The sequence below is a fragment of the Neomonachus schauinslandi genome, chromosome 9 (assembly GCF_002201575.2).
Source record: "Neomonachus schauinslandi chromosome 9, ASM220157v2, whole genome shotgun sequence".
Lineage (NCBI taxonomy): Eukaryota > Metazoa > Chordata > Mammalia > Carnivora > Phocidae > Neomonachus > Neomonachus schauinslandi.
In genome coordinates this window covers 138,943,729-138,969,218 of record NC_058411.1, presented here as the reverse complement: position 1 = coordinate 138,969,218, position 25,490 = coordinate 138,943,729, and the positions used below count along the sequence as shown (strand labels likewise).

The window sequence follows — 25,490 nt, the reverse complement described above, 5'->3', positions numbered from 1 at the left end:
GAGGTGGTTTCATATTTCCCAGAAACACCTTCTCTGTTCTCCTCTTCCTTATAACAAACCCCTTGACCTGCTATCATCCCCTGGTCTTTATGGTCTCAAGGCTCAAGGAACCAAGAACAAAGCCCTGGTAGCATCCCGGGATCAAGGATGACACCTACAGGACAACTCCTGATTCAAGCCCAAACCTGTCCAGCGGACAGAGGATGTGTCCTCAAAATCAACACTTCCTTAAAAATATGAACGTATACAAAAGCTACCAGACAGAACTCTAGCCCTGCACCTATAAAATAAAAACGAGAAGAACAGGGGAATGACAAGTGCATAGAGAGATGATTTAGGGGCTAGTATCTGTGGGGGTGAAGACACAAGCCCACCCTGAAGGGTGCAGGGCTCTTTCACCCTCGAAGAGACAACCCACCATCCACCAGGGGTAGGCGGCTGGGGTCCCCGATTTCCCACTCAAAAAACAAAACCCCACAAAAACGAGTGCATTCCCCTGGCAGCCGACTTACCACAGGAGGGTAAGTAAAGACACAAGCAGACGTGTCCATATCCTCAGTTTCTACCCTCCCTGGTGGGCCCTGTTCAACTCTTATCAACGGAAAGGCTCTGGGGACAGTGGTTCCAGGCCACACTCCCTTGGGTCTCGGAGTCCCTGACACCTTCCACAGATAGAAAAGGGCTTTACCTTCCTGTGGATGACTCAGAGTTGGAAAAGCCCATCCCCCTTGACCTGAAATCAAAGCCCAGGACACAAGGCCAGGGAGGGCGGCTTCTGACCTGACACCCTGGCACACCAGCAGCTCCGGGAGAAGGCACCTTAACCCGACCAAGGGGCAGCAGAACCACCAGCCCGCACCTGTCGCTTTCCAGTATTTCTGAGGCCTCGCCCGGGCTGTGGGCCCCGCGGTCTTCCGTCCCCCACGAGAAACACTCCCCCTGTGCTACCAAAGAGGAAACGGAGGCCCGGAGGACCAGGAGAGCGGAAGGCCATGGCGTGTCATGCAATGAAACGGAAAGAGACCCAACTCTGCGACCTTCCGTCCCCCGCCCCCCGCCCCGTTCCGGGGGGCGTGAGTCTGCTCACCGGGACGGCAGCGGGTGAGGTTCGGGCCCGAGTCCCCAAAGACACCCCCCCTCCGGAAGGGGCGTCACCGTGGGCCCGCGGGCCACCAGCGCGCGGCCGGCTCAGTCCGCTTTGTCTTTGGCGTGCGTTCTCTGGTGGGTGATAAAGTTGGAGCTGTTGCTGAAGCCCTTGCCGCACTCGGGGCACTTGTAGGGCCTCTCCCCAGTGTGGATGCGCTGGTGGACGATAAGCACCGAGTTCCAGCTGAAGCCCTTGCCGCACTCGGGGCAGCGGTAGGGCTTGTCGCCCAGGTGCGCGCGCTGGTGCATGACGAGGATGGAGCCGCGGCTGAAGCTCTTGCCGCACAGGAGGCACTGGTAGGGCTTCTCGCCCGTGTGCGTGCGCCGGTGCGCGGCGAGCTGCGAGCGCTGGCCGAAGGCCTTGCCGCACTCGGCGCACTTGTGCGGCTTCTCGCCCGTGTGCACTCGCTGGTGCTTGAGGAGGTTGGAGCTCCAGCTGAAGCTCTCGCCGCACGTCAGGCACTCGTAGGGCTTCTCGCCCGTGTGCGCGCCCTGGTGCGCGATGAGGCTGGAGCTCTGGCTGAAGCTCCGGCCACACTCGCCGCACTTGTAGGGCTTCTCCAGCAGGTGCGTGCGGCGATGCGTGGCCAGGTTGGAGCTGCGGCTGAAGCTTTTGCCGCACTCGGCGCACTGGTAGGGCTTCTCGCCCGTGTGCGTGCGCCGGTGCGTGATGAGCGCCGAGCTCTGGCTGAACCTCTGCCCGCACTCGGCACACCGGTAGGGCTTCTCGCCCGTGTGGATGCGCTGGTGGCGGATCAGGTTGGAGTTGTAGCTGAAGCTCTCCCCGCACTCCTTGCACTCGTACGGCTTCTCGCCCGTGTGGATGCCCTGGTGCGTGTTAAGGCTGGACCGGTTGCCGAAGCTCTTCCCACACTCGGGGCACGAGTAGGGCTTCTCGCCCGTGTGGGTTCGCTGGTGGGCAATGAGATTGGGGCTCCTGCTGAAGCTCTTGCCGCACTCGGCGCACTGGAAGGGCTTTTCTCCCGTGTGGATCCTCTGGTGGGTGATGAGGTTTGCGCTCCGGCTAAAGCTCTTCCCACAGTCTCGGCATTTGTAAGGTTTCTCTCCCGTGTGGGTGGTTTGGTGTCTGCTGAAGTTGGAACCATCGCTAAAGCTTTTCCCGCATTCGTTGCATTTGTAGTACTTCTCTCCCGTGTGGGTCCGCTCGTGGGTGATGAGGTGGGATTTCCGGCTGAAGGTTTTCCCACACTGGGTACACTCGTAGGGCTTCTCACCCAGGTAGGTGCCCTGAAGGCCGATGAGCTGCCCCACTTCCCTACCCTGGGAGGGCACCTCCCTGTGGTCCCCACGCGGGGCGTTCCCCTGGGGCCCCCTGGAGCCACAGTCTCTCTCAGAGTCACTTTCCCAGTCGGACTGCGGAATGCCTTCCCCTTCGGGCATTTCTGAGAACATCTCATGTGATTCGACATCCTCAAATAGATCCTGATTAGAGTTCTCCCCATTGTCGCTCTGGATCTCGAAATCTGAAACAGTGAAGAAAGACATACGATTTATACTCCGTTTCCTATAATGATGAGAGAAGGAAAGGAAACCCAAGTGAAATATTTAAAAAATTAAACTTCTTATGAAAATAACGAGGCTAAAGGATCCTCAAAACTTTTAAAAACCAGGTTGATTTCCTTCTTCGTGATTATCTAGCTGTCAGACCTCATGCCCACGTGGTGATCACCGAGAATTTCTAAGTCTTAAAGATTTGGGTTCTAGGTCCGTACCTGTTTCTCCACTGGGAAATGAAGTCAGGTGGGAATCTGAAAATCCTGATCAACAGAAAGAAACAGGGTACACAATGACCCCCAATACTCACCATGGTGCTGGATGCGTAACAGGTGCTCAATTAAATTTGGAGAATGAGTGAATGGGTTTTTCAATGGTACCACAGAAATTTCCCTAAAGCTTCATCTCCCTTCAAAAAGAGTTTATGTAATAATCTCGTACATTACACTATATCCTGTATTTATAATCTTATTAGATTATAGTAAGAAAGTAAGACACAGACAAGGTGACGGGGCCCCTGCAACAAGAACTCTAGGTGTCTATACAGATGACTGGAAATAAGCGGGTGGTTAGAAGAGCCCTAAAATGTGTCTGCAGTAGGAGCTTACAGATGGACCTCCCATCGGTAATACAAAATATCTACCATCCAGAAACTTGTTAAACTCTGCTGCCCAACACTTAACCAAACATTCGGGTGAAAGAAATTAGGAGTGGGCACCTGGGTGGCTCAGTCGGTTAAGCATCTGCGTTCAGCTAGGATCATGATCCCAGGGTCCTGGGACTGAGTCCCTCACTGGGCTCCCTGCTCAGCAGGGAGTCCGCTTCTCCCTCTGCCTGGCCCTCTGTCCCTCCCCCCGCTTGTGCTTTCTTGCGCTCTCTCTCTCACATAAATAAATAGAATCTTTAAAAAAAAAAGAAGAAGAAGAAGAAAGAAATCAGGAGGGCAGATTACCGACAACATATGCATCCCCTTCCTTCACTGACAGACTCTGAAATCTATCCCAGGATTGAGCAGGAGAGCCGTGAGCCTGGATCTCACTGTTTTGATCCCCAAAGAACCGAGCTGTGTGTTGATTTAATAGCTCTGGCCGACAGTCAAACAGTCTGAGAAGTGTCATCGAAATTAATGGCCGTCAGGAACGTTAACACTGCCAGGAAGTTGTTGGTGACACTGTTTATGCCACACAATGTCCTCTTGATAAACGAGAAGGAACTTTTCCTCTAACCGAAATTCCCAAGAGCACCGCTGTTCTGAGTAACTGATGTGTGTCTGCCTCATGGCTCTGGTTGTGGCTCCCCGCCCCCACCCCCCCACCTTGCCTGCTTGGAAGCTTGGAGCCAAACGCTCAGAGGGAGAATACTGGATGCTTGTACAGCCCACAACCTGTGTTCTTTCATTTTTCCCTCCCATTATTTCCTTTTTTGCTATAATTTCCTTGTGCCCCCTTCCTTCCTTCCTCTCTGCCTCCTTCCTTCTTTGGCTAATCTTCCCTGTATTGTTCCAGTTTTAGTATATGTGTTGCCAAAGCGAGCACCCTTATGCTCTGCTTCTGTAAGTTGTCTTCAATTCTTTTTTGGAATTCTGTAGGGTGTACAGAAATAAATCAACGATTTACCGATCAGGATGACAGCCTGATTATTCCTAACACCTAACGTCAGACCTCCAGAGAAAGCAGATCCATCCAGAACAAGGAAGACAATTAGTTAAATAATTACACAGGGTCCTAGTGACACTCCCACTACCGAAGCTAAGAAATAGTTTATTTAAAGTTAGATGGTCGATTCAGTGATTATTAGTTTCTGTAGGTGAAGGTGAATTTCCATAGGTGCACACGCCCTCAGGCAGAACCTGGTTCTAGTTATGCTGTCAGTCCACAGAGGATTGTATTTGTTTATTTATTTTTAAAGATTTTATTTATTTATTCATGAGAGACAGAGAGAGAGAGAGAGAAAAGCAGAGGGAGAAGCAGGCTCCCAAGGAGCAGGGAGCCCGATGCGGGACTCGATCCCAGGACCCTGGGATCATGACCTGAGCCGAAGGCAGATGCTTAACCATCTGAGCCACCCAGGCGCCCAGGGATTGTATTTAAATGTACAAGTAGGCTTGTGATTCTACTTCATGCTCACTAGCACATATGCTGCTGGTGCTCTGTGGCTCCTGGCGTCCAGGGGACAGATACGGGCCTGAGGGGCACAGCGCATGCGCCCACACAGCCAGGACCAGGAGCTCTGCACTTCTGCAACTTCCTGCAACAGGGTTTTGCAAGTTTCTAGCACAGAGGTCTGCTCTCACCACTCTTCTACAGGGTCCTCCAGGCAGAGGCCCTGACTTATTTTCTGCAAGCGAATGCTACCAAAAACATTTTTTAAAAAATGACTTTAGGGGCGCCTGGGTGGCTCAGTTGGTTAAGCGACTGCCTTTGGCTCAGGTCATGATCCTGGGGGTCCTGGGATCGAGCCCCGCATTGGGCTCCCTGCTCAGATAGAAGCCTGCTTCTCTCTCTCCCACTCCCCCTACTTGTATTCCCCCTCACATGCTGTCTCTCTCTGTCAATTAAATAAATAAAATCTTTAATAAATAAATGACTTTAGTAGGGGCACCTGGGTGGCTCTGTCAGTTGAGCGTCTGACTCTTGGTTTTGGCTCAGGTCTGATCTCAAGAGTTGTGAGATGGAGTTCCACGTCATCATCGGGCTCTGTGCTCAGTGGGGAGTCTGCTTAAGTTTCTCTCTTTCTCTCCCTCTGCCCCTCCCCCCGCTTGCTCCTCTCTCTCTCTCAAATAAATAAATTGTTTTTTAAAAATAGGGCGCCTTGGGCGCCTGGGTGGCTCAGTCGGTTAAACGACTGCCTTCGGCTCAGGTCATGATCCTGGAGTCCCGGGATCGAGTCCCGCATCGGGCTCCCTGCTCGGCAGGGAGTCTGCTTCTCCCTCTGACCCTCCCCCCTCTCATGTGCTCTCTCTCTCATTCTCTCTGTCAAATAAATAAATAAAATCTTTAAAAAAAAAAAAATAGGGCGCCTGGGTGGCTCGGTTGGTTGGGCGACTGCCTTCGGCTCGGGTCGTGATCCTGGACTCCCGGGATCGAGTCCCACATCGGGCTCCCTGCTCGGCGGGGAGTCTGCTTCTCCCTCTGACCCTCCCCCCCTCATGCTCTCTCTCTCTCTCAAATAAATAAATAAAATCTTTAAAAAAAAAATGACTTTAGTGGGGCGCCTGGGTGGCTCAGTCGTTAAGCGTCTGCCTTCGGCTCAGGTCATGATCCCAGGGTCCTGGGATCGAGCCCCGCATCGGGCTCCCTGCTCCACGGGAAGCCTGCTTCTCCCTCTCCCACTCCCCCTGCTTGTGTTCCCTCTCTCGCTGTGCGTCTCTCTGTCAAATAAATCAATAAAATCTTTAAAAAAAAAAAAAGACTTTAGTAATTGTTCTCTTCTGAACAGGGACATTAGCTGATAAGGTTTTCCACTGCCTTAAAATCAGAAGAACTGGTTGGTATGTTCTGGAATGAGCTCAAAAGCAACAGGGAAAACCCAACAAAAACTCAAACTCCATTTGCAGTGAGATTAGGAGGAAGATTAATTTGCAGACACCAAAATACATATAAGGGCTTCCAAAAACAGCAGAGACAGGGCAGAAGCCAATGAGGCAGGAAGTGAACAAGCATGGAAAGCGGTGTGCGTGTGTGTGTGTGTGTATGTGTGGCTGGGGAAGGAACTGGGGGGGCAGCTGATCTCAAAAAGCTCAGGCAGAGGGGGCTCCTGGGTGGCTCAGTCAGTTGAGCATCCGACTCTTGATCTTAGCTCATCTTGATCTCAGGGTCATACGTTCAAGCCCCCCCACTGGGCTCCACACTGGGCATGGAGCTTACTTAATTAAAAAAAAAAAAAGGATATTAAAAAAAGCTCAGGCAGAAAATCACTTCCTAAAGGTAAGGACTCCCCCTCAAGAGCAACAGTGCATTTGGGGTGAGCAGGGCTGGCTTCTTTGGTTCAGAGAAGCGCAGGAGGTGAAGCTACAACCAGAATCACCCAGATGACCTCTATACGCAGGAAGCTTTCAGTTTCTGTAGAGCAGAAAGGAGAGAGCCTTTGACCCTCACACATTAATCATGGCAATTATGACTGAGAAAGTGACATTTTTCATGCATTAAAAAAATAAATAAACGAGGGTCTCCTGTGTGGCTCAGTCAGTTAAGCCCCTGACTTTTGGCTGCAGCTCGGGTCATGATCTCAGGGTTGTGAGATCGAGCCCTGCCTCAGGCTCCCAACTCAGTCAGGAGTCTGCTTGAGGATTCTCTCCTCCCTCTGCCCCCCTCCTCCCTGTGTGCACTCTCTTTCTCTAAAAAAAAAGGAGAAAAAAAAGTTAGACGAAGCAACCGCCTCCAGGAAGGAAGACCACATGGTAGAAATTGGAAGAAACAGTGAGACAGCAGGAAGAGATGAAGTGGGAGGTGGCAGGACGTGGGAAGGCAGAGGAAATCCAGAGACCCGAGCGCAGGAGGAGGAGTGCAAAGGAGAACAGGCACACTGGCAAGGAGAAAGGGAAAAGAGGGGCCAAAATGAGAAGAGCTGTGAAAGGAAGAGGAATGAGGAGGACAAAGGGATTAACAAGAAGGATGGAAAGAGAAGTTAGACAAAATGAGAGTCCACACACACATAACTGGAGTTCTCAAACAGGGGAACCAGACCCAAGGAACAGAAGAAACGCTGAAGGTAGAAAGCTCCAACGACCCTGGGAAGGTGCACTGTGTTAGGAAGACTAACCCACAGTGGCTAGCGATGAGACAGGACAGCAAGCAAAAGGCTCGCATCACTCAAGTGGGGTAAGAGAACCACCTGGGCTCAGACTTCTCTACGGTGACATTCATGCCTGCAGACACGAGGCACACAAGGAAAGAAAGGGGATGCCCAGGATTTTGTGTTCAACAAAACCGTCCTTCAAGTATCACATTGGCAGGCAAACAGCTTTGAATACGCACGAATTCGCAGAATATGGTTCCTATGAGCCCCTCTTGGGGAAACTACTAGGAGGTGAGCTTTGGTCAACCAAGAGATCAAGGGAACTCTGAGCAAATGGGCTGGGGATGAGCGCCGGATACAGCAGACTTCAGAACCAAGTCTCCAACGACTGTGGCCATTACAATGAGAAGAGAATGTAGAGGTTACCCAGCAACGTAGAAATGACACTCCGGCCAAAACTGGGGTTGAGAGAAGGCAGGACAGAGGATATGTTCATTGATTGCCTCATCTGGATTACCCCCCTAACCTGGGAGTTCAAAGCGTATCATTTAAAATTGGCAAATCATGCACCCGAAGTGTACGCAAGTGTCTTTACCAGTGCAAAAATCAACCTTAAGGAGCTCCTGGCTGACTCAGGTGGTGGAGCATGCGACTCTTGACCTCGGGGTCATGAGTTTGCACCCCATGTTGGGTGTAGAGACAACTAAAAAAACAAAACCAAATAGACAAAAGAAACTTAAAACGTTAAGACAGGATTACTGACTGAGACTGGGGGTGGGGAGGAGAGGGACTATCTTTGTCAGATGTTCAAACATGCTACAAGATCTCAAGAATGAAAACATTAACAGACAGCAGACCAGGGAAACCACACACACACTCTAGAAACAGACTCAGTAGACATGTGAATTCGGAACTGAACACAGGTGGCACATGGATAAACAGATGAGCGGAACAGAAACAAGAATCTAACGACGCTAGGACTGGAACGTCTGACAAGGGCAGCCTCTCAAATCCAGAGAGAAAAGGCTCAACATTCAATTGACATTCAATAAATGATGCCGGACCGACTGGCGAGGCCAAATGGAAAAAATCTGAGGTTGGATCCTATACTGGGAAAAATCCCAAAGTGATCAAAGATTTAAATGTAAACAAAAACAGTATCCAACATTAGACAAAAATATAAGAATTCTCTTATAATCGGAAAGCCTTTCAATGTGATAATTTGTGTTGACTATCTTCTACCACCTCACTGCAGAGAAGAATCCAGACCCAGTGACCCCCCTGCCCCGACAGCGGCTTAAGGAGCAGCCGTACCCTCCTTTACCGGACAAACAAGCAAGACTACGTTGAGCTCCATGCTCAGCATAGAGTCTGCTTGACATCCTCTCTCCCTCTGTCCCTCCTGCTCTCTCTCTCTCTAAGTAAATCTTAAAAAAAAAAAATGCATCCCTGATATAGATTTAAAAGAGTATATGATTCTTGGGGTGCCTGGATGGCTCAGTTGGTTGGATGTCTGACTCTTGGCTTTGGCTCAGGTCATGATCTCAGGGTCTTGGGATCAAGCCCCACTTGGGCTCCACACTCAGTGTGGAGTCTGCTTGAGATTCTGGCTCTCCCTCTGACCCTCCCCACTCTTGATGTGCTCTCTCTCTCTCAAAATAAATGAATAAATCTTAAAATATACATACAGGATTCTCCCCTTATGCACTGCTGGTAGGAATGCAAAATGGTGCAGCCACTGTGGAAAACAGTATGGTGGCTCCTCAAAAAATTAAACATAGAATTACCATATGATCTAATAATTCCACATCTGGGTCTACATCCAAAAGAACTGAAAGCAGGGACTCAAACAGGTATTTGTACATCCATGTTCCTGCATTACTTGTAATAACCAAATGTTGAAAACCCAAAGGTCTATCAACGAATGAATGGAATATTATTCAGCCTTAAAAAGGAATGAAATTCTGACCTATGCTTCAACGTGGAGGAACCTTGAGGACATTATGCTAAGTGAAAGAATAAGCCAGCCACAAAAGGATAAATATTGTACGATTCCTCTATATGAGGTACCAAGAGTAGTCAAATTTATCACAGTGATAGGAATTAGAATGGTGGGTGCCAGGGGCTATGGGGAAGGGAGGGAGGAGTGCGGAGCTGTTTACTGGGCACAGAGTTTTAGTTTGAGGAAAGAAAACAGTGCTGAAGATGGATGGTGGTGATGGTTGTACAATAGTCCGAATATATTTAATGTCCATGAACTGTACACATAATGATTAAAATGAAAAAAATGGTTAAAATGATAAGTTTTATGTTATGTAAATCTTATCACACTCAAAAGAGAATATATGGCTCATAATTGTAGGTACTCTATCAAATTTAAAACAGGTGATGCTACCTACTAATTCTGAAATTAGTTTTAGAAGATTTAATAAATGCTCATAAAGGCAGAGAATTCTCAGAAACATTCTTATTAAATTTCTGATGGGCCAGTAGGCAAAAGAATGAATGAGTACTTCCCTGATCAATCATTAAGCTGGAACATATGGTTTCATAAAGTTATAATATACTTTTCTTCATTTCTAAATTGCCCATTCATATCTTTTATTTTTCATTCCACTGCACTGACTTTTCTCAGGGATTACAGAAGCTCTTACAGATCAAGGTTTTTTTGTTGTTTTGTTGTTTAAGATTTACTTATTTAGGGGCACCTGGGTGGCTCAGTCAGTTAAGCATCTGCCTTCGCCTCGGGTCATGATCCCAGGGTCCTGGGAATGAGCCCCACATAGGGCTCCCTGCTCAGCAGGGAGTTGGCTTCTCACTCTCACTCTCCCTTTATGCTCAACCTCACTCTCTCAAATAAATAAATAAAATCTTAAAAAAAAAAAAACAAGGGGCGCCTGGGTGGCTCAGTCGTTAAGCGTCTGCCTTCGGCTCAGGTCATGATCCCAGGGTCCTGGGATCGAGCCCCGCATCAAGCTCCCTGCTCAGCGGGGAGTCTGCTTCTCCCGCTCTCACCTGCCCTGCTTGTGCTCCCTCTCTCTCTCTGTCAAATAAATAAATAAAATCTTTTTAAAAAAAAAAAAAGATTTACTTATTTTAGAGAGAAAGAGAGAGTGTGCAAGTGGGGGGCGGGGCAGAGGGAGGGTGGGGAGGGGAAGCAGACTCCCAGGTAAGCAGGGAGCCTGACACCGGGCACTCCATCCCAGGACCTAGAGATCAGGACCTGAGCCGAAGCCAAGAGCCAGGCGCTTCACCGGCTGAGCCACCCAGGCGCCCCCAGATCAAGGGTTTTTGACTCTTATCTGCTGTACCGCAGACTTTGTTGCAAATATTCCCTTCCGGTTGGTGTACTGTCTTTTAACTTTGTTCATGGTACCTTTTTTATACAAAGGACTTTTCTGTTTTCCTGAGTCCAAGCCAGCTTTGAAGATTGCTGTCTTGCTTAAGAAGTCCTTCACCACGAGATTATAAAAATATTCTCCTACATGTTATTCCAGGTCTTTTAGAGTCGAGATCTATAATCCATCTGAAATTTATTTTTGTGTCACTTGTGAGGCAGAGATCTATTTCTGTGTAAGTTAAGAAGTAAGGATCGAATGTTAGTTTTTTCAAAATGGTGAGACCACTGTCCAAACGCCATTCACTGAACCGGTTGTTGGACTGCTTTAGGCCCTCTTCCTTCCTCTGTGGTTAGTAAGCAGAAGCCACAGTCGAGGCTGAGGCTAAAGGAGCGGTTGGATTTCCCCCTCCCGGACACAGGCTCTAGACACACCCCCACTGCCCGGCCAGACACCTCCTCTTCCTCTCACACTGGAAAGCCTATCACGACGAGTGTGAGGAAAATTGGTATCAGTAGGGAGACAAACCTGAATTTGCTGTAATTGTTGTAGAAAAATGAACTAAACAGCCACACACTTTGGCGCTTCAGTATGGATTAGGCTCCAAATTCTGGTGACGGCCCACCGGGTTGTGACACACCACTGTGTCTCAACGCCACGGCCAGAGCCGGTGGTCTAAAGCGCAGGCGTGATTCTCACACGGCCTCCTCCTGAGCCGGGCTCTCCCCATCGGAGGGCTGCCCCGGCAAGCCCGGCAGGAGCCCGCTGGAGCACCGCTCCCCCTGCACTCTGGCTGCCTAGGAGATTAACCACTGGTAACAACGGCAGGGAGCTCCGTTGTTTCAATGAATGACTGCCAGACATCTGACAGTTAGAACGTTTACATCCCTCTCAGGGCTCTGTATGGTCTACGCTGCAAATATTTCAGTGACTTAAAGGTGACTTTTGTTTTGAAACTGAGAATCGTAGCTTTAAAAAGACAAACCCCTTTCCAACCCTCCAACATTCTCCATTCCCTGTCTTGTTATGAAAAATGAAAGCGTTTGCTCGTTGTTGGCATGAAGGGAGCATTTTGCTGGGGCAGCAAACTCAGACTAGGTAACCTGTTGCCCGTGCTCACCCAGAGCCAGGTGACGTTCAGAGGCCTAGAGAGGTCAGCTTGACTCTGGGGCTCAGATGGTGGACGAGAGCAGGTTTGAAGTGGACAATCTCCACTCCTCCCTAGACTAGAGCAGTGCTTCTCACTCTTCAAAGTGCAGACGGATCACCTGGAGGTTTTGTTGAATGCAGATTCTGCTTCACATGGGTTGGGGTGAGACTGAGTGTGCCTTTCTAACAAGCTCCAGGTGACACCAGGACCTGGTCCACGGACCACACTTTGAGTAACAAGGCTCTAAGCAGTGGTTTTGACACTTTGCTGCAGCTTAGGGCCACCTGGGAGCTTTCAAAACTTCCCTGCCTGGGCCGTACCCCATGCCAATGAAATCAGAAAATCAGAATCCCTGGGAGTGGGACCCCAAGTGATTCTGATGTGTGGCCAAGCTTGAGAACCAGAGGTCTGGCACAGTGGCTCGCTTACTGGCGACTGAATGAGGATCACTTGGAGGACTCGTTAAACCACAGGGTACTGGGCCCCACCCCCAAAGTTTCTGGTTCAGTAGGTCTGGGGTGGGGCCCAGGAAGTTCATTTCTAACACATTTGCAGATGATGCTGATGCTGCGGGCGCAGGGACCACACACTGCGCTGATGGTCAGAGGATTTACATATCAGGATTCATCCATTTTGAGCCCCAAAATTTCCCTTTTGCTCCCCCCTGACATCAGCAGTTTCTTTTTTGGGTGGTGGAGCTTCTGTGAGATAAAATCTGTGTCGGGAGAGGAGCATTTCCCCTTTACCCTGATATTGCATCGACACTGGTGTGGGGGGGGCTGGGGAAGGCCACCGTGGCATGAGTCCATTGGTTTGCAGGCTCTAGCGCTATCTTCCGGCTCACCTCTTACAGAAAGGTGCGTGAACCCTGGTAGAGCAGTCAGCCAACAGTCCGGGCTCAAGCTGCCTCCAACTCTGCAGTGACTATAGTTTCTGAACCAAAAACTGGGCCATACAATTTGAGAAATGATTTCTGGCCCCAGGCCCCAGGCCCCTTACAGATAGTCTGAGAGGTATGGCTTGGCCACCCACTATTGAACTCTGAGACATTCTGATGATTTGCAAGGACAAGTATTTCATATTCAGGACTACCCTGGACAATCTGGGTTGTCATAAACCAAATCATGAGAAAAAAAGAAGAAAAGGAAGTGTTCTGGGTTTCATGTTGGGACTTTCTAACCAGTCATAGAGAGAACCACGCTTTTCATAAATGGTCTTTCAGCGGGTCTGTGACACACAGGCTGAAAGCACAGCTGCCAGGCCAACCAGGGGCCAATCTCATTTCAACAGAAGATCCTCATCACTGGGGAGATGAGCTCCAGAGGACCAGCGACACCCTCCTGAGGCTTGCAATTCTAGCCATTCACCGGTTCATTTTCTCCATCCTATATTCATTGATGTTCACATCCACGGCCAGCTCCCCGGCACAAAAGACTTTAAGGCAAATGTCCTCCCTGGGGGTGTGGATTCACTGTACCTGAGGTTTCCAAAGTCAAAGCTTGTCCCATGCAAATAAATGCTATAGGTCTCCCGCACGATTCCTGCACTTTGGATGGATAATGTCAGGTCAAAAAGGCCACCTTCTAGTTTATACTCAGGCCGGACAGGGAGGATGTCCTTGAGCCTTTGGGATTTGAGAAATGGGAATAGCACAAACCTCCATCCTCAGAAACATGTTCTCTTTGTGTAAAAATATCTTTGGGGCGCCAGGCTGGTTCAGTCGGAAGACCATGTGACTGATTCTCGATCTCGGGGTTGTGAGTTCAAGCCCCGTGTTGTGGATAGAGATTACTAAAAAAATAAAATAAACTTAAAAATATCTTTATTAATAGCATAAACATGATAGTATTCACTGGGTTTGCTGAACAAAGGATTCATATGGCGCCTCCAAGAACGAAAACACCAGAGACTAAGAGTTAAGTGTTCTTTCGCTGGACTGAGCTTCCCCGGGCTGCCTACTGGCCTGAGCACCCCTCCAGGTCTGCAGCCTCACCTCTCCCCTCTTTCCAGACTTGGGCATGTCCCGGCTATGTTCTGCCAAATGTGGCCTTGACCCCATTTTGTTTTAAGACAAAAGCTTAGCATGGTTTTCTCAAGGAAAAGCAGAGAAGCCTGGAATGAAGAAGCTATCTGTCCACCTCCTTCATGGACCGGGCCAGCAAGGGAGCCTCTTAACACCTGCCGATGGGCAGGAAGGATTCATGTATTCATGCCAGCAATACTTACTGAGTTCCCACTGTGTGGGGGGCACTGTGCGCAGTACTGTGAGAGAGGAAAAGAAAGGAAGGAAAGAAAAAAAAAAGAGAAAGAAGAAAACAGGTTCCATGCCTTCTGGGATTTTAAAGGTTCCTAGAAGAAATAAGACAACTATTCATATAAGTAGAAAACAAAATGGACCATAATCAAATGCTAAAGGACAAGGAGAATCCAAAAGCTCTGGGGCAGATGGCTTCTGGAGGAGGGAATCAGAGGTGCTCCCAGGTGGCTGCAACTGGGGACAGGGGAAGATGGATCAGAAGTAAGGACGGCTGTCTGGAGTGGGTCTCCAAGGGTGTACACTCAAAGGATACCCGGGATTTTATCAGACAGGGATGGGACAAAGCCATTCCAACTCAAAATTCAGGAGCACAGACTCATGCTAGAAAGCACAGGCTTCATTCAAGGAACAGCAAGATCTGGTCTGAAAGGAGCGGGGGCGATGGCAGGAGGACCATGGGCAGCTGTGGGGCAGCTCTGGCCTGTCATCACACAAGGCCCTGGTTCCGAGCAGAATAAGGAGCTCATGCTTGATTTGGAGATGCTGGGGAACTCACGAAGCCTTCTAAGCAGGAGAGCACCTGAGCGCTCAGGCAGGAGCGGAGCAGGGGCCCTGGAGGGAGAAGAGGCTGGGCCGCTGTGAGAGTTCTGGGCAGAAACAGCAAGAGCCTGAACGCAGACCGCGTGTGGGGATGAAAACGTCCTTGGTACACACTCACAGGGAGAGATGAGCTTTACCACTTAAACCAGTAGCACAGGTCCCATCTTCATGGGAATTATAAGAACCTTTAAATGTGAGTACCCAGAGGTGCCTGCTAGTCAAATATTAAATAACCACTGTCCAAACAGGGATTGAAGTGTCCGGTGCTGGGTAAGTGTGTCCATAGGTCCCGAGCTGGATGAACAAAAAAGAGGTCAAGTGGTTTACGTTGAACAAATGTTTGAGGGGATGAAAATAAGTGCACAGGTTCCTCTGAGTAATCACGGGGAAGGTCAGCAGACTTTGTTAAGCAAAGCCGATCTCAAGGGTAGAAGTCAGAGGACTGACGAACCCATCGTAGACGTTCTGGGAGTAATAAAAGGCACAAAGCCCCCACAGCCAGCCGGTGGGGAGGGCTGTCACGGTGGGTGCCTGTCTCCACCTCAGAGGCACCTGCTCAGACCTGACCCTCCGCTTCGAGACTTCCCCAACGAAACAACAACCCCAGGGGCGCCTGGGTGGCTCAGTCAGTTAAGTGTCTGACTCTTGGTTTCAGCTCAGGTCATGATCTCAGGGTCGTGGAATCGAGCCCCATGTCGGGCTCCATGCTCAGTGGGGAGTCTGCTGGAGATTCTTTCTCTCTACCTCTCCCCTGACTCATGCTTGCTCTCTCTCTCTCGGAAATAAATCTTAAAAAGAAATAAAAATAAACAACAACCCCAGAGGTCACTCCTCAGCCCTCAACCCCTCTGGCCTCTCCACAGTATCTTGACTAAGATCCTAAAGTTCATTACAAACTTGTCACATTCATCAGGAGGCAAGTAAATTAAGTTTTTAGGACAGGATGAGAGATTTGTTTTCTTTTTAATAGGAAGAGTAAAGTTGAAAGTTATTTTTCAGGGCCAGAGAAAACTGGGTACTTTGCTTCAAATGAAACCTACCAAACACATGTGGAAGCAAACAGACTGGAGTTTGAGCCCCGGCTCCGCCACTTACCATCTAGTGTGTGACCTTGAGGAAGGGCGTGACCTTGCTGAATTTCCATTTCCTCATCTGTAAAATGACAGTCCCACCCACCTCCCAGGACTGCTAGTGAGCCGGACATGTGAGGAGCCCAGGGCAGGGCTGGGCTCACAGGAGGCCCTCAACGTCACACACAGCTTGACTCCTCTACCTCCCAAGTCCCTGAGCTTGGTCATAGCCTCTGCTCCCAAACCACCTCCTTTCCTCTCTTCCTCTTCCCAGGCTTCTGAATCCTCCAGACTGGATGCCTCTGAGTTGGCCACCTTTGTCTTAGTCCCCGCCTGCAACACCCCACTGGGAACTATCACTTTGTACCACGGATGTGATACAATGCTTAAGGACATGGGCCGTGTCCTCGGACCCATGGGTTTAAATCCTGGTTCGGCCTCATACTAGCTGGGTGACCTTCAGGGAGTCACTTAACTTCTCTGGTGATAATAACGTCACTGATCTCCCAAGACAGTGAAGTGTCCGTCAGTTTTGCCCAGCGAATGCTAGGCATGAGGCCTGGACCAGAAAGGGATCTGCAAACGCTAGCTAGTGTTACTATCAGTTCTTCTTACCTGTGCCCAGTGTCCTCCCCTTCTCTGCTGACCCCTCCTCGGCCGGACCACTATGCCAGCAGCCTGATGTCTAGGCGGCTTCCTGGCTGCACTCTGGCCACTGGCCTCTCCCTACTCGAATCAGACCTACATCCTGTTGCCAAATTCCACTTCCTCCCATGCCCCTTGGGCTCTAGTTCAAGAACCTGCCAAGGCCAGCGACATTCAGTCCAAGCCCCCCCCATTCCCCCAAACTCCACATCCTACCACTTCCTAAAAACACACTCTCTACTCCAACCAGCCAGCCTCCCTTACTGTGACCTGAACCAGGGAGCTTCGTGCCACACCTCACTTTCTTCGCAGCTGCCAAACCCTCCCCGCTGCCCTGCACTTTTGCAAACTCCACTCCAGCCTACAGCTTCCGGCTTAAGCTCTGCACCCTCTCTGACCTCTCCGGTCCTCTCCCCTCCTTTCTCTGAACCTCGGCAGCTCTCATCAGTGCCAAGGCAGTCATCATCCATGGGTCCTGAAGCGGCCCCAGGGACACGGGCAGATGTGAAGGAAACATCTGGTAATCAAGGGAGCCCAGTCTACAACTGAAGACCAGAATGGAGACGGAGTAGTTAAGTGGCATGCCTGGATCCCAGAATGTATCAGTAACACGGGAGACAAGGATGGTAACCGTGGCAAAGAGCTCAGGTTTGAAATGACTCTTTCAAGAGCTTAGGATGACTTTATACCATCGCAAGTTCCTAGTTATTAGCTGGTCTTGGTTTCATAAGAATAATCACTTTTTAAAAATAGGATTATCTGGTTTTTCTAATTGCTAGACTTCAGATATTTGGATGTTTATTGCACAACCAAGGGAAGGTGCCAAGGGGTGGTTTATACTGTCTTCAGTCCCCCTCCCTATAACCTCCATCAGCTTCCCAACCACTCGGAATAAACACAGAAGTAAACACTGTGCTTATTATACAAATATAGCTCCAAGAATAGTCCTGTAAGCCTCTCCTATCCTGAGATTCTGGAACTACCACTGTACACAGGGCATTAAAAAGGGTGAGCATGGGGCGCCTGGGTGGCTCAGTCGTTAGGCGTCTGCCTTTGGCTCAGGTCATTATCTCAGGGTCCTGGGATCGAGCCCCGGGTCGGGCTCCCTGCTTGGCTGGGGGGCCTGCTTCTCCCTCTCCCACTCCCCCCTGCTTGTGTTCCTGCTCTCACTATCTCTCTGTCAAATAAATAAATAAAATCTTTAAAAATAAATTAATTAATTAATTAATTAATAAAAAGGGTGAGCATGTCCTGGTTGCCTGCAGCAGCAGCAGGAGGACAGGCTGTCCCCACCTCCATCCTGGATACCACCCTCTCCTCTTCCACAAACACCACACTCCTCCACAGTGGGGAATGCTCCCCACCCTCTCCCCACGAGGTCCAACATCTTACCGCCGTCCCGAAGGGTCTGGGTCAAGTCCTCCACCAGGGCCACGGCCTCCTCGCTGCTTTCAGGACGATGCTCTTGCAGCCAGGCTTGAATTTCCCTTGGTAGCACGGTCAGCATCTGTTCCTTGGTGTGCACTTCCGGCCTCAGCCAGCGCCGACAGAGCTCTCGGAGGCGGCCAAGTGCACCCTGTGGCCCTCCAGCGGCCTCCCCGTGGGGGCTACCCTTGCCAGCACTCTGGGGAAAGGGCTCCGACTCGGGGCCATCCTCCTGCAATACAGCTTCCTGCACCCAAGAGTCGTCCTCCAGGATCATGGTAGTGACCTCCTCCTGTTCGTCTTCCTCTTGAGGCACCTGGACCAAGGGGCTCAGGGGGGTGGTTACTCTCGGCAGCTCTGCAGCCATCATCCACCTTCCCGGGGCAATCGCCTCAGGCTTCTAGCCTTGAACCTCAGTCTTCTAGAGCCAGGCTCACGGAGAAGACACCTCCCTCCTCAAATTCCAACAAGTAGTCTGGCTGGGAAATGAGAAAGAGAACCACAATCAATAAGTAGATACAATAAGTCTTACAATGACCTAACTCACAGCAGCCCAGGTCAGGCCACCAAGTGAGTCTTACATCCGCAAATCAACACAAGTTTCCTGTCCCTCTTAAAGGAAAAATGGCTTACTCCTGAAAACCTCTCTCTGTGGCAAAAGAAGTTATGAAGAATCACAAGCACCAAAAAATACAGAACTTTTCTTTCCAAAAGAAAGAGTATCAGAAATTCAGAGTCCTCCTAAGAACCCAGGACTAAGTTACTCTGCCCTAAATCAGTTCAGACTTGCTGCAGAGTGAGTGACCTTGACCTAACATACAACTCAGTCCCCTAACCTCAGTGCCCATCTAATAGGTAGAGATAATAACACCCATTCTTTTATCTTATGGGGATATCTTCAGGATTAGCAATGGATCCAGATGTCAAAACATTTTGAACCTCACTGGGAGGAAGGCAGTATCTTAACTGCATTCTTACCATATGAGTATGAAATTTTAAAATATTCACACTTTTCAATGCAGCCTTGGCCCCCTTGGGAATTTATCTTTAAAAATAACCATCTTTCTGAAGAAAAATTTATTTGCAAGGAAACAAAACCATAGCATTGTTTCTAATTGCAAAAATACCCCGACATTTTAAAAATCCAGCAACAGAGAAATGGTTAATGAATTATGCCACATCCACACAGTAAAATGTATTTAAAACTATGCTGATTTAATAATGGCCACCTTTGGGGGCAGGGTACTGACTGAGAAGGGACTCAAAGAAGTCTTTGGGGTGCTGGAAATGTTCTGTATCTTGATTTGATGACGGCTGCATAAAGCATACATATGAAATTTAAGATCTGTGCGTGCTGCTGCATGTAGCTTTAAATATTTTTAAAAATTATGCTGACAACGATTATTAACCATTAATAATCTGAGATAAATCTTCATAAACATGAAAATTACCGATAAAAACAAACCTAGCCAAACAGAAACACCAGGCACAGTATGATCCCAAATCCGTTTAAAAATGAACACATACACAAGGAAAAACAAAACTTGGACGTTAATTCTACAAAATGTTGGGAGCAGTGAAATTACTATTTATAAAATAAAGCCTATAAGAGCAACGAAAAATTATGTTTTAAAAATCACTACCACATGACAAAGACTCAGATAACCCCCCTTTTTAAAAAAGGGGGGCAGGGAAAAAAAAGAAGAATTAGAAAGCAAAGCTAGTGGGAACACCGAAGCTCTCAATGTGTATTTACCAAAGGGCTAGAAGGGGCACAGGTATAACCGAAGTCCTGCTTGGGAGCCCGGGAAAACTGCTTCCGGTCAGCTCATTCGCTGTCTGACCGAGGGCAAGACACGCCCCCTCGGAAGCTCAGTTTCCCCATCTCCCAGTCCCAACCCCGCGCCCCTGGTTAGATGTGCAGGGAGCTCACCGCCCCGAAGCAGGGTCCGGGTGCGTTCGCCGAGCGGACCGGGCGCGTCAACCTGGGGGCCCCGGCCCGCGGGCGTGGACAGCGCCCCCGACGCCCCTCCCCCAGCAGGGCTGCCTGCACCGGCTCCAGGCCCGTTATTCTCTCGCCGCGGGCTACTCCCCCGTCCCGCGCCGCTCCAGGCCCGTCTCTCCGGGCTCACCTCTGGGGAGACCAGGTCGGACTCCGGCAGCCACTCCGCGCGTAAAAGCGCCCCCGGGCACGGCCCGGCGCCTCCGGACTCACGGCGACTCAAGCCCGAGGGGCACCGAGAACAATGGACGGGAGAGGCCCGCCCCCCACCGCGCTCATTGGCCACCGAGAACGCCCCCTGGAAACCCTGCTCTCCTACTGGCGAACCCGGCCCCCAGCCCGACGGCGGGATGGGGAGGCCGGGCCGAGGGCATTGTGGGACATGTAGTCCACCGCGGCGGCCCGGCCCGCGGGCTGGGAGCGGAGCTAGGGGTTGAGAGTCCGGGCGCCGCTGCGCGGGCCGCAGACAAATCCGCGGACTGGCCCTCAAGAACCCAGGGTTGGCCAGAGTTGGGACCTGGTACCGGTCATTTCACTTCCCTGAGGCCTCCGTGGATTTGCCTATGAAAAATGAAAGTTGTGAGGAGGGGCTTGAAGGTCCGTTTCAGCCGGGGACTGTGTGGCAAGGCATGTTGTTAGGCCCCCCCGAAAGGCGGTCCCCGAGCTGGGAGGAGTCCTCCCAGGAAAAGTCCCCCCGCTGCCCGAGCCCGGCCCCCTCTCCCGACCTGCAGGTCCACGCTCGCACCTGGCCTTGGCACACCCCTTTGTTTTCGCACGTGGTGTTCCTGCTGCGGGAGGCAAGCCCGGTCCCGCCTCTTCTGCCGCGGAAGAACTCCCATTCTTTCGTCCCGCTGGTCTTCTTGGAGCCTGCCCCATCGTCCCCTCCCCGGGCGCGGACGCCGCTCCCGGCGCACCTGTTCCACGTGTCCACGTCAGTCCCTGGTCCCGGTGTTGCTCCCCGCGGGTCTCAGCACTGGGAGGTGAGAGCGAGAGATCGGCCTCTGCCCTTCCCACAGTCGGTGCCCTCGAAGAAGTAGCTGCGCCAACACTGCAGGACAACAGGTGAGAACCGTCCGGAAACCCAAGGGGGAAATAGGAGGATGGAGGGAGACATGCTCTCAGTGGTCTGTGATAGAACAATTGTGAATGCTTATGCAGAGCAATCATCGGAGGCGCACAAGCAAATGACTACATTTGTTGTTTCTTTATTTATATTATATTTAATATTCATGAAAATTTTGTATTTGAGAAAGGTTTTCTGTTTATTTGGGTGATTTTAATCTCCTTTTCTGTGAACTGATTGTATCTTCCCATGTTTGTTTGTTTTCCTTTGATCCAGTATAGTTTACATACAGTATTATGTTTCAGGTGTACAATAATGAAGCAAATCCATACAACAGTGCTCATCAGGACAAGTGCACTCCTTAATCCCCATCTCTGTTTCACCCCCCCGGCCCCCCCCCACCTCCCCTCTGGTAACCAGCTGCTTGTTCTCTCTAGTTAAGAGTCTGTTTTTTGGTTTGTCTCTCTCTTTTTTTTCCTTGTCCGTTTGTTTCGTTTCTTAAATTCCACCTCTGAGTGAGATCATATGTATTTGTCTTTCTCTGGCTGACCTATTTCTCTTAGCATAATACTCTCTAACTCCATCCATGTTGTTGCAAATGGCAAGGTGTCATTATTATACTTCTTCCCATGTTTTAATCAAATTTATTTGCAAGAGTTCTTAGTATATTAAGCAAACGATTTCTTTGTCACAGAAGTTGCTATTTCTCAGTTTGCTGTTCTTTTTTGCTGGTTTTTTTTTAGCACAGAAATTTTTAGGCTGTCCCATCTCGTCTTTTTATAGCTTCTGAATTTGGTGGCATTCTTAGAAGGTTCTCTGCACCACTCCAAAGATTATCTCAGTTTCACCTGTTTTTCACTAATGAACCCCTTTAATCAGTTGAAGTGTAAAGATGCAAGGTGAGGTTCCTACCTCCCTGGCTGCATCTTAATGTCTTAGCCTAAATGCAAATAGCACCACCTCCAGGCCAGCTCAAGAAGTTTGCACTCCGTGCCTGGATGGCGAGCTCTCAGTGCTCACTCCCCCAGTCAGCATTCCTGGAGAACAAGAGATGCAAAATAGTTGAGGATGATAATTCTTGGGATGCTCTCATATTACAAAGATCTGTTTTTCCATATTTCCATCCTCCCATTGTATACAAATGGGAAAAGATGTGTTTGGGTGTGGGGGTCTGGGGGGTTCACTGCTGAAACTTTCTAGCAGCCTAAGAGTGCATTTACCTCTCCTCCTATCCCAAGCCAACCCTTGACCACAAGAAACTGGCACTGTCTTGTCACAGGAGAATCCTGGAGCCAGTCATCTCTTCCCTGTGCCTGATTCTCCGGGAAGTTGGTCCTGCCCAGTGTCAAGTATCCCAGGTTTAGATAGAAAGCAACTCACATTCAGGGCACCTGGGTGGTGCAGTTGATTAAGTGTCCTTGGCTTTGGCTCAGGTGGTGATCTCAGGGTCGGGAGATTGAGCCCCACAGAGTCTGTTTAGCATTCTCTCTCCTTCTCCCTCTCCCCCCCCCCACCCCCACATGTGTGCTCTCTCACATTCTCTTTCAAATAAGTAAATAAATCTTTATTTTTTTCAAGATTTACTTATTTGAGAGACACAGTGCATGAGCACCAGCAGAGGGGAGGGGCAGAGGCAGAGGGAGAAGCAGACTCCCTGCTGAGCAGGGAGCCCAATGCAGGACTCAATCCCAGGACCCCAAGATCATGACCTGAGCTGAAGGCAGATGCTTAGCCAACTGAGCCACCTAGGCGCCCAGTAAATAAATCTTAAAAAAAAAGCGGGGGGGCGGGGAAGAAAGCAACTCACATTTAAGACCAGTTTATGGCATAATGGGCCTGGTGCCCAAGCCAGCCTGGGACAGTGAGCAAGCCTACAAACACAGCCCAATTCAGTGAGTAGGATTGCTCCCCCAAGTGAATCTTTTCTCCATCAGCCAAACTCCAGGGGTGACAGAGGCTGTGTGCTACCAGTGGGCATTCCTGGTAAAAGCTTCAGAGAACTGCTCCGGCTAAAAGGGACTTATTGAAAGAATATGGGAACTCACAGGGTAAATGGGAAAGAATCAGGCTTAATTCAGAACAGTTGGGAGCCAAGAAACAGAGGATAAGGCTCAGGCATTGGGGCAAAGGTGCCTTTGGGCCCTGAGGATGCAGGAACTGCCTCCCCCTCCGCCGAAGACCCCCCCCCCGCCATTGCTCAATCTACCCTATGTCCTCGCTGTCCGGGAAGGGCATCTCTTTGTTTGTATGAAGCATGTGTGTCTCATTTTTGCTAGTTATGCCACAGAAGCAGGACCACTAAACGGGATTGGGAAAAGATTATTACATGAACAGTGTTGGAGGATGCTATAAGACTGGCCTAAAAGGAAGAAAAATCTAAAGGGGGGCTCCTGGTAGGAATGCCAAGGGAGAAAGAGAAACTAGGGAAGGAGATCAGGGACGCATTTATTTTAAAGAGGGAGGAGTGAGGGGCGCCTGGGTGGCTCAGTCCTTAAGCGTCTGCCTTCGGCTCAGGTCATGGTCCCAGGGTCCTGGGATCGAGCCCCGCATCGGGCTCCCTGCTCCACAGGAAGCCGGCTTCTCCCTCTCCCACTCCCCCTGCTTGTATTCCCTCTCACGCTGTGTCTCTCTCTCTGTCAAATAAAAAAAAAAAAAATTTTTTTTTTAAATTAAAAAAATTTTAAAAAAAGAAAATCGATTAATGTGGGGCACCTGGGTGGCTCAGTCGTTAAGCGTCTGCCTTCGGCTCAGGTCGTGATCCCAGGGTCCTGGGATCGAGCCCCGCATCGGGCTCCCTGCTCGGCTCAGCAGGAAGCCTGCTTCTCCCTCTCCCACTCCCCCTGCTTGTGTTCCCTCTCTCACTGTGTCTCTCTGATAAATAAATTAAAAATCTTTAAAAAAAAAAAAGAGGGAGGAGTGAAATTGAGTCCAAGAAGTGTCGCTGAACAATTGTGAAGTTAAGTATCCCATGACGCATGCCCAAGTAAAACGAAGAGCTAGAGCGGGATTTTTTTTTTTTAGAATGGAATTTTTCACCCCTCCCAACAAGGCCTGTATTTTCACTGTTTTCTTTTCTTTTCTTTTTTTTTTTTAATGAATGGCTTGTAGTTAGTGTAACAGAGGTGGGAGGAGGGTTGTCTTTGGTCCTTGTCTTTCTCCTCCTGGGACCCTGGTTTTTCTCTTTCTCGGTTGTCCTGTGCTGGCCTGGGCTTCTCTGGCCCCTTTGTGCCAAGAAGGAAGAGAATAGCTTTACAGTCTCGGGCCAGTTCCCATGCCCTACTCGGAACTGCTCTAGTCAGGGATATTTCTTGGAAGACACGAGGGTGCTCTGGGCTGGACAGAATGGTTCAGGAGGCAGCTTCGTGTGGACTGGTGCTTGCCAAACACAGAGGCACCAGGGGTACCAGGAATGGCTGGAGGCAGAGTGTGTTTTGTTTTGTTTTGTTTTTAAGGTTTTATTTACTTATTTGACAGAGAGAGACACAGTGAGAGAGGGAACACAGCAGGGGGAGTGGGAGAGGGAGAAGCAGGCTCCCCACCAAGCAGGGAGCCCGATGCGGGGCTCGATCCCAGGACCCCTGGGACCATGACCCGAGCCGAAGGCAGACGCCTAACGACTGAGCCACCCAGGCGCCCCTAAAATGACATTTTATTTTATTTTTTTATTTCTTTTTTAAGATTTTATTTATTTATTTGACAGAGAGAGACATAGAGCAGGAACACAAGCGGGGGGAGTGGGAGAGGGAGAAGCAGGCTCCCAGCCGAGCAGGGAGCCCAATGTGGGGCTCGATCCCAGGACCCCTGGGACCGTGACCCGAGCCGAAGGCAGACGCCTAACGACTGAGCCACCCAGGTGCTCCCACAGTGTGTTTTGAAGGGGATTTAGCTCTAGAATCATCCATGTTCCCCCAAGTTATTATGAGTAAAGACTGATGATAAAGATAGGAAGGAAAAAAATGCAAATACGTGCATGCACGCACACACACACACTCCGTATACACACATACTGCATGTATATAGTTGACATTTGAACAACTTGGGGGCTAGAAGCACTGACATCGCCCCCCACCTCCACCCCAGCAGTTGAAAATCTACTCAGAACTTCTGACTCCCCAAAAACTTAGAGCCTCCTGTTGACCAGGGGTCTTACTGATAACAGAAACAGTCGATTAACATTTGATATACTATACATGTTATATACTGTATTCTTACAATAAAGTAAGTTAGAGAAAAGAAACATTATTAAGAAAATCATAAGGGAGAAAAGAAAACCATAAGAGGAAATACATTTACAGTACTGTATGGTATTTATCAAAAAAAAAAAAAAAGAAGCCACATATAGAGGCACCTGGCTGGCTCAGTTAGGAGAGCATGCGACTCGATCTCTGGGGCATGAGTTCAACCCCCTACTGAGCGTAGGGCTTACTTTAAAAAAAAGAAAATTCCACATACAAGTGGACCTGCACAGTTCAAACCCGTATTGCTCAAGGATCAGCTGTATATATAATCCCTAGGCTGCTTAGTTCATAGGAAGAAACATTA

The 25,490-nt window shown here is 49.6% G+C and overlaps 1 protein-coding gene across 1 annotated transcript; it reads right to left on the bottom strand.

The window, feature by feature from the left end:
- Positions 1–1,188: 1,188 nt before the first annotated feature.
- ZSCAN2 (zinc finger and SCAN domain containing 2) lies at positions 1,189–18,253 on the bottom strand. The gene is made up of 2 exons (XM_021680451.1): positions 17,851–18,253; positions 1,189–2,630 (listed from the first exon to the last, which is right to left on the bottom strand). The coding sequence occupies exons 1-2, from the start codon at positions 18,251–18,253 to the stop codon at positions 1,189–1,191; spliced, it is 1,845 nt and encodes a 614-aa protein (XP_021536126.1).
- Positions 18,254–25,490: the final 7,237 nt, after the last annotated feature.

Bases quoted from the DNA above. Each gene is read 5' to 3' on its own strand.
- ZSCAN2 (XM_021680451.1), bottom strand. From the start codon at position 18,253: ATGATGGCTGCAGAGCTGCCGAGAGTAACCACCCCCCTGAGCCCCTTG. The intron at 2,631-17,850 runs GTAAGATGTTGG...TCACTGTTTCAG, and splicing joins CCAGACCCTTCGGGACGGCG to ATTTCGAGATCCAGAGCGAC.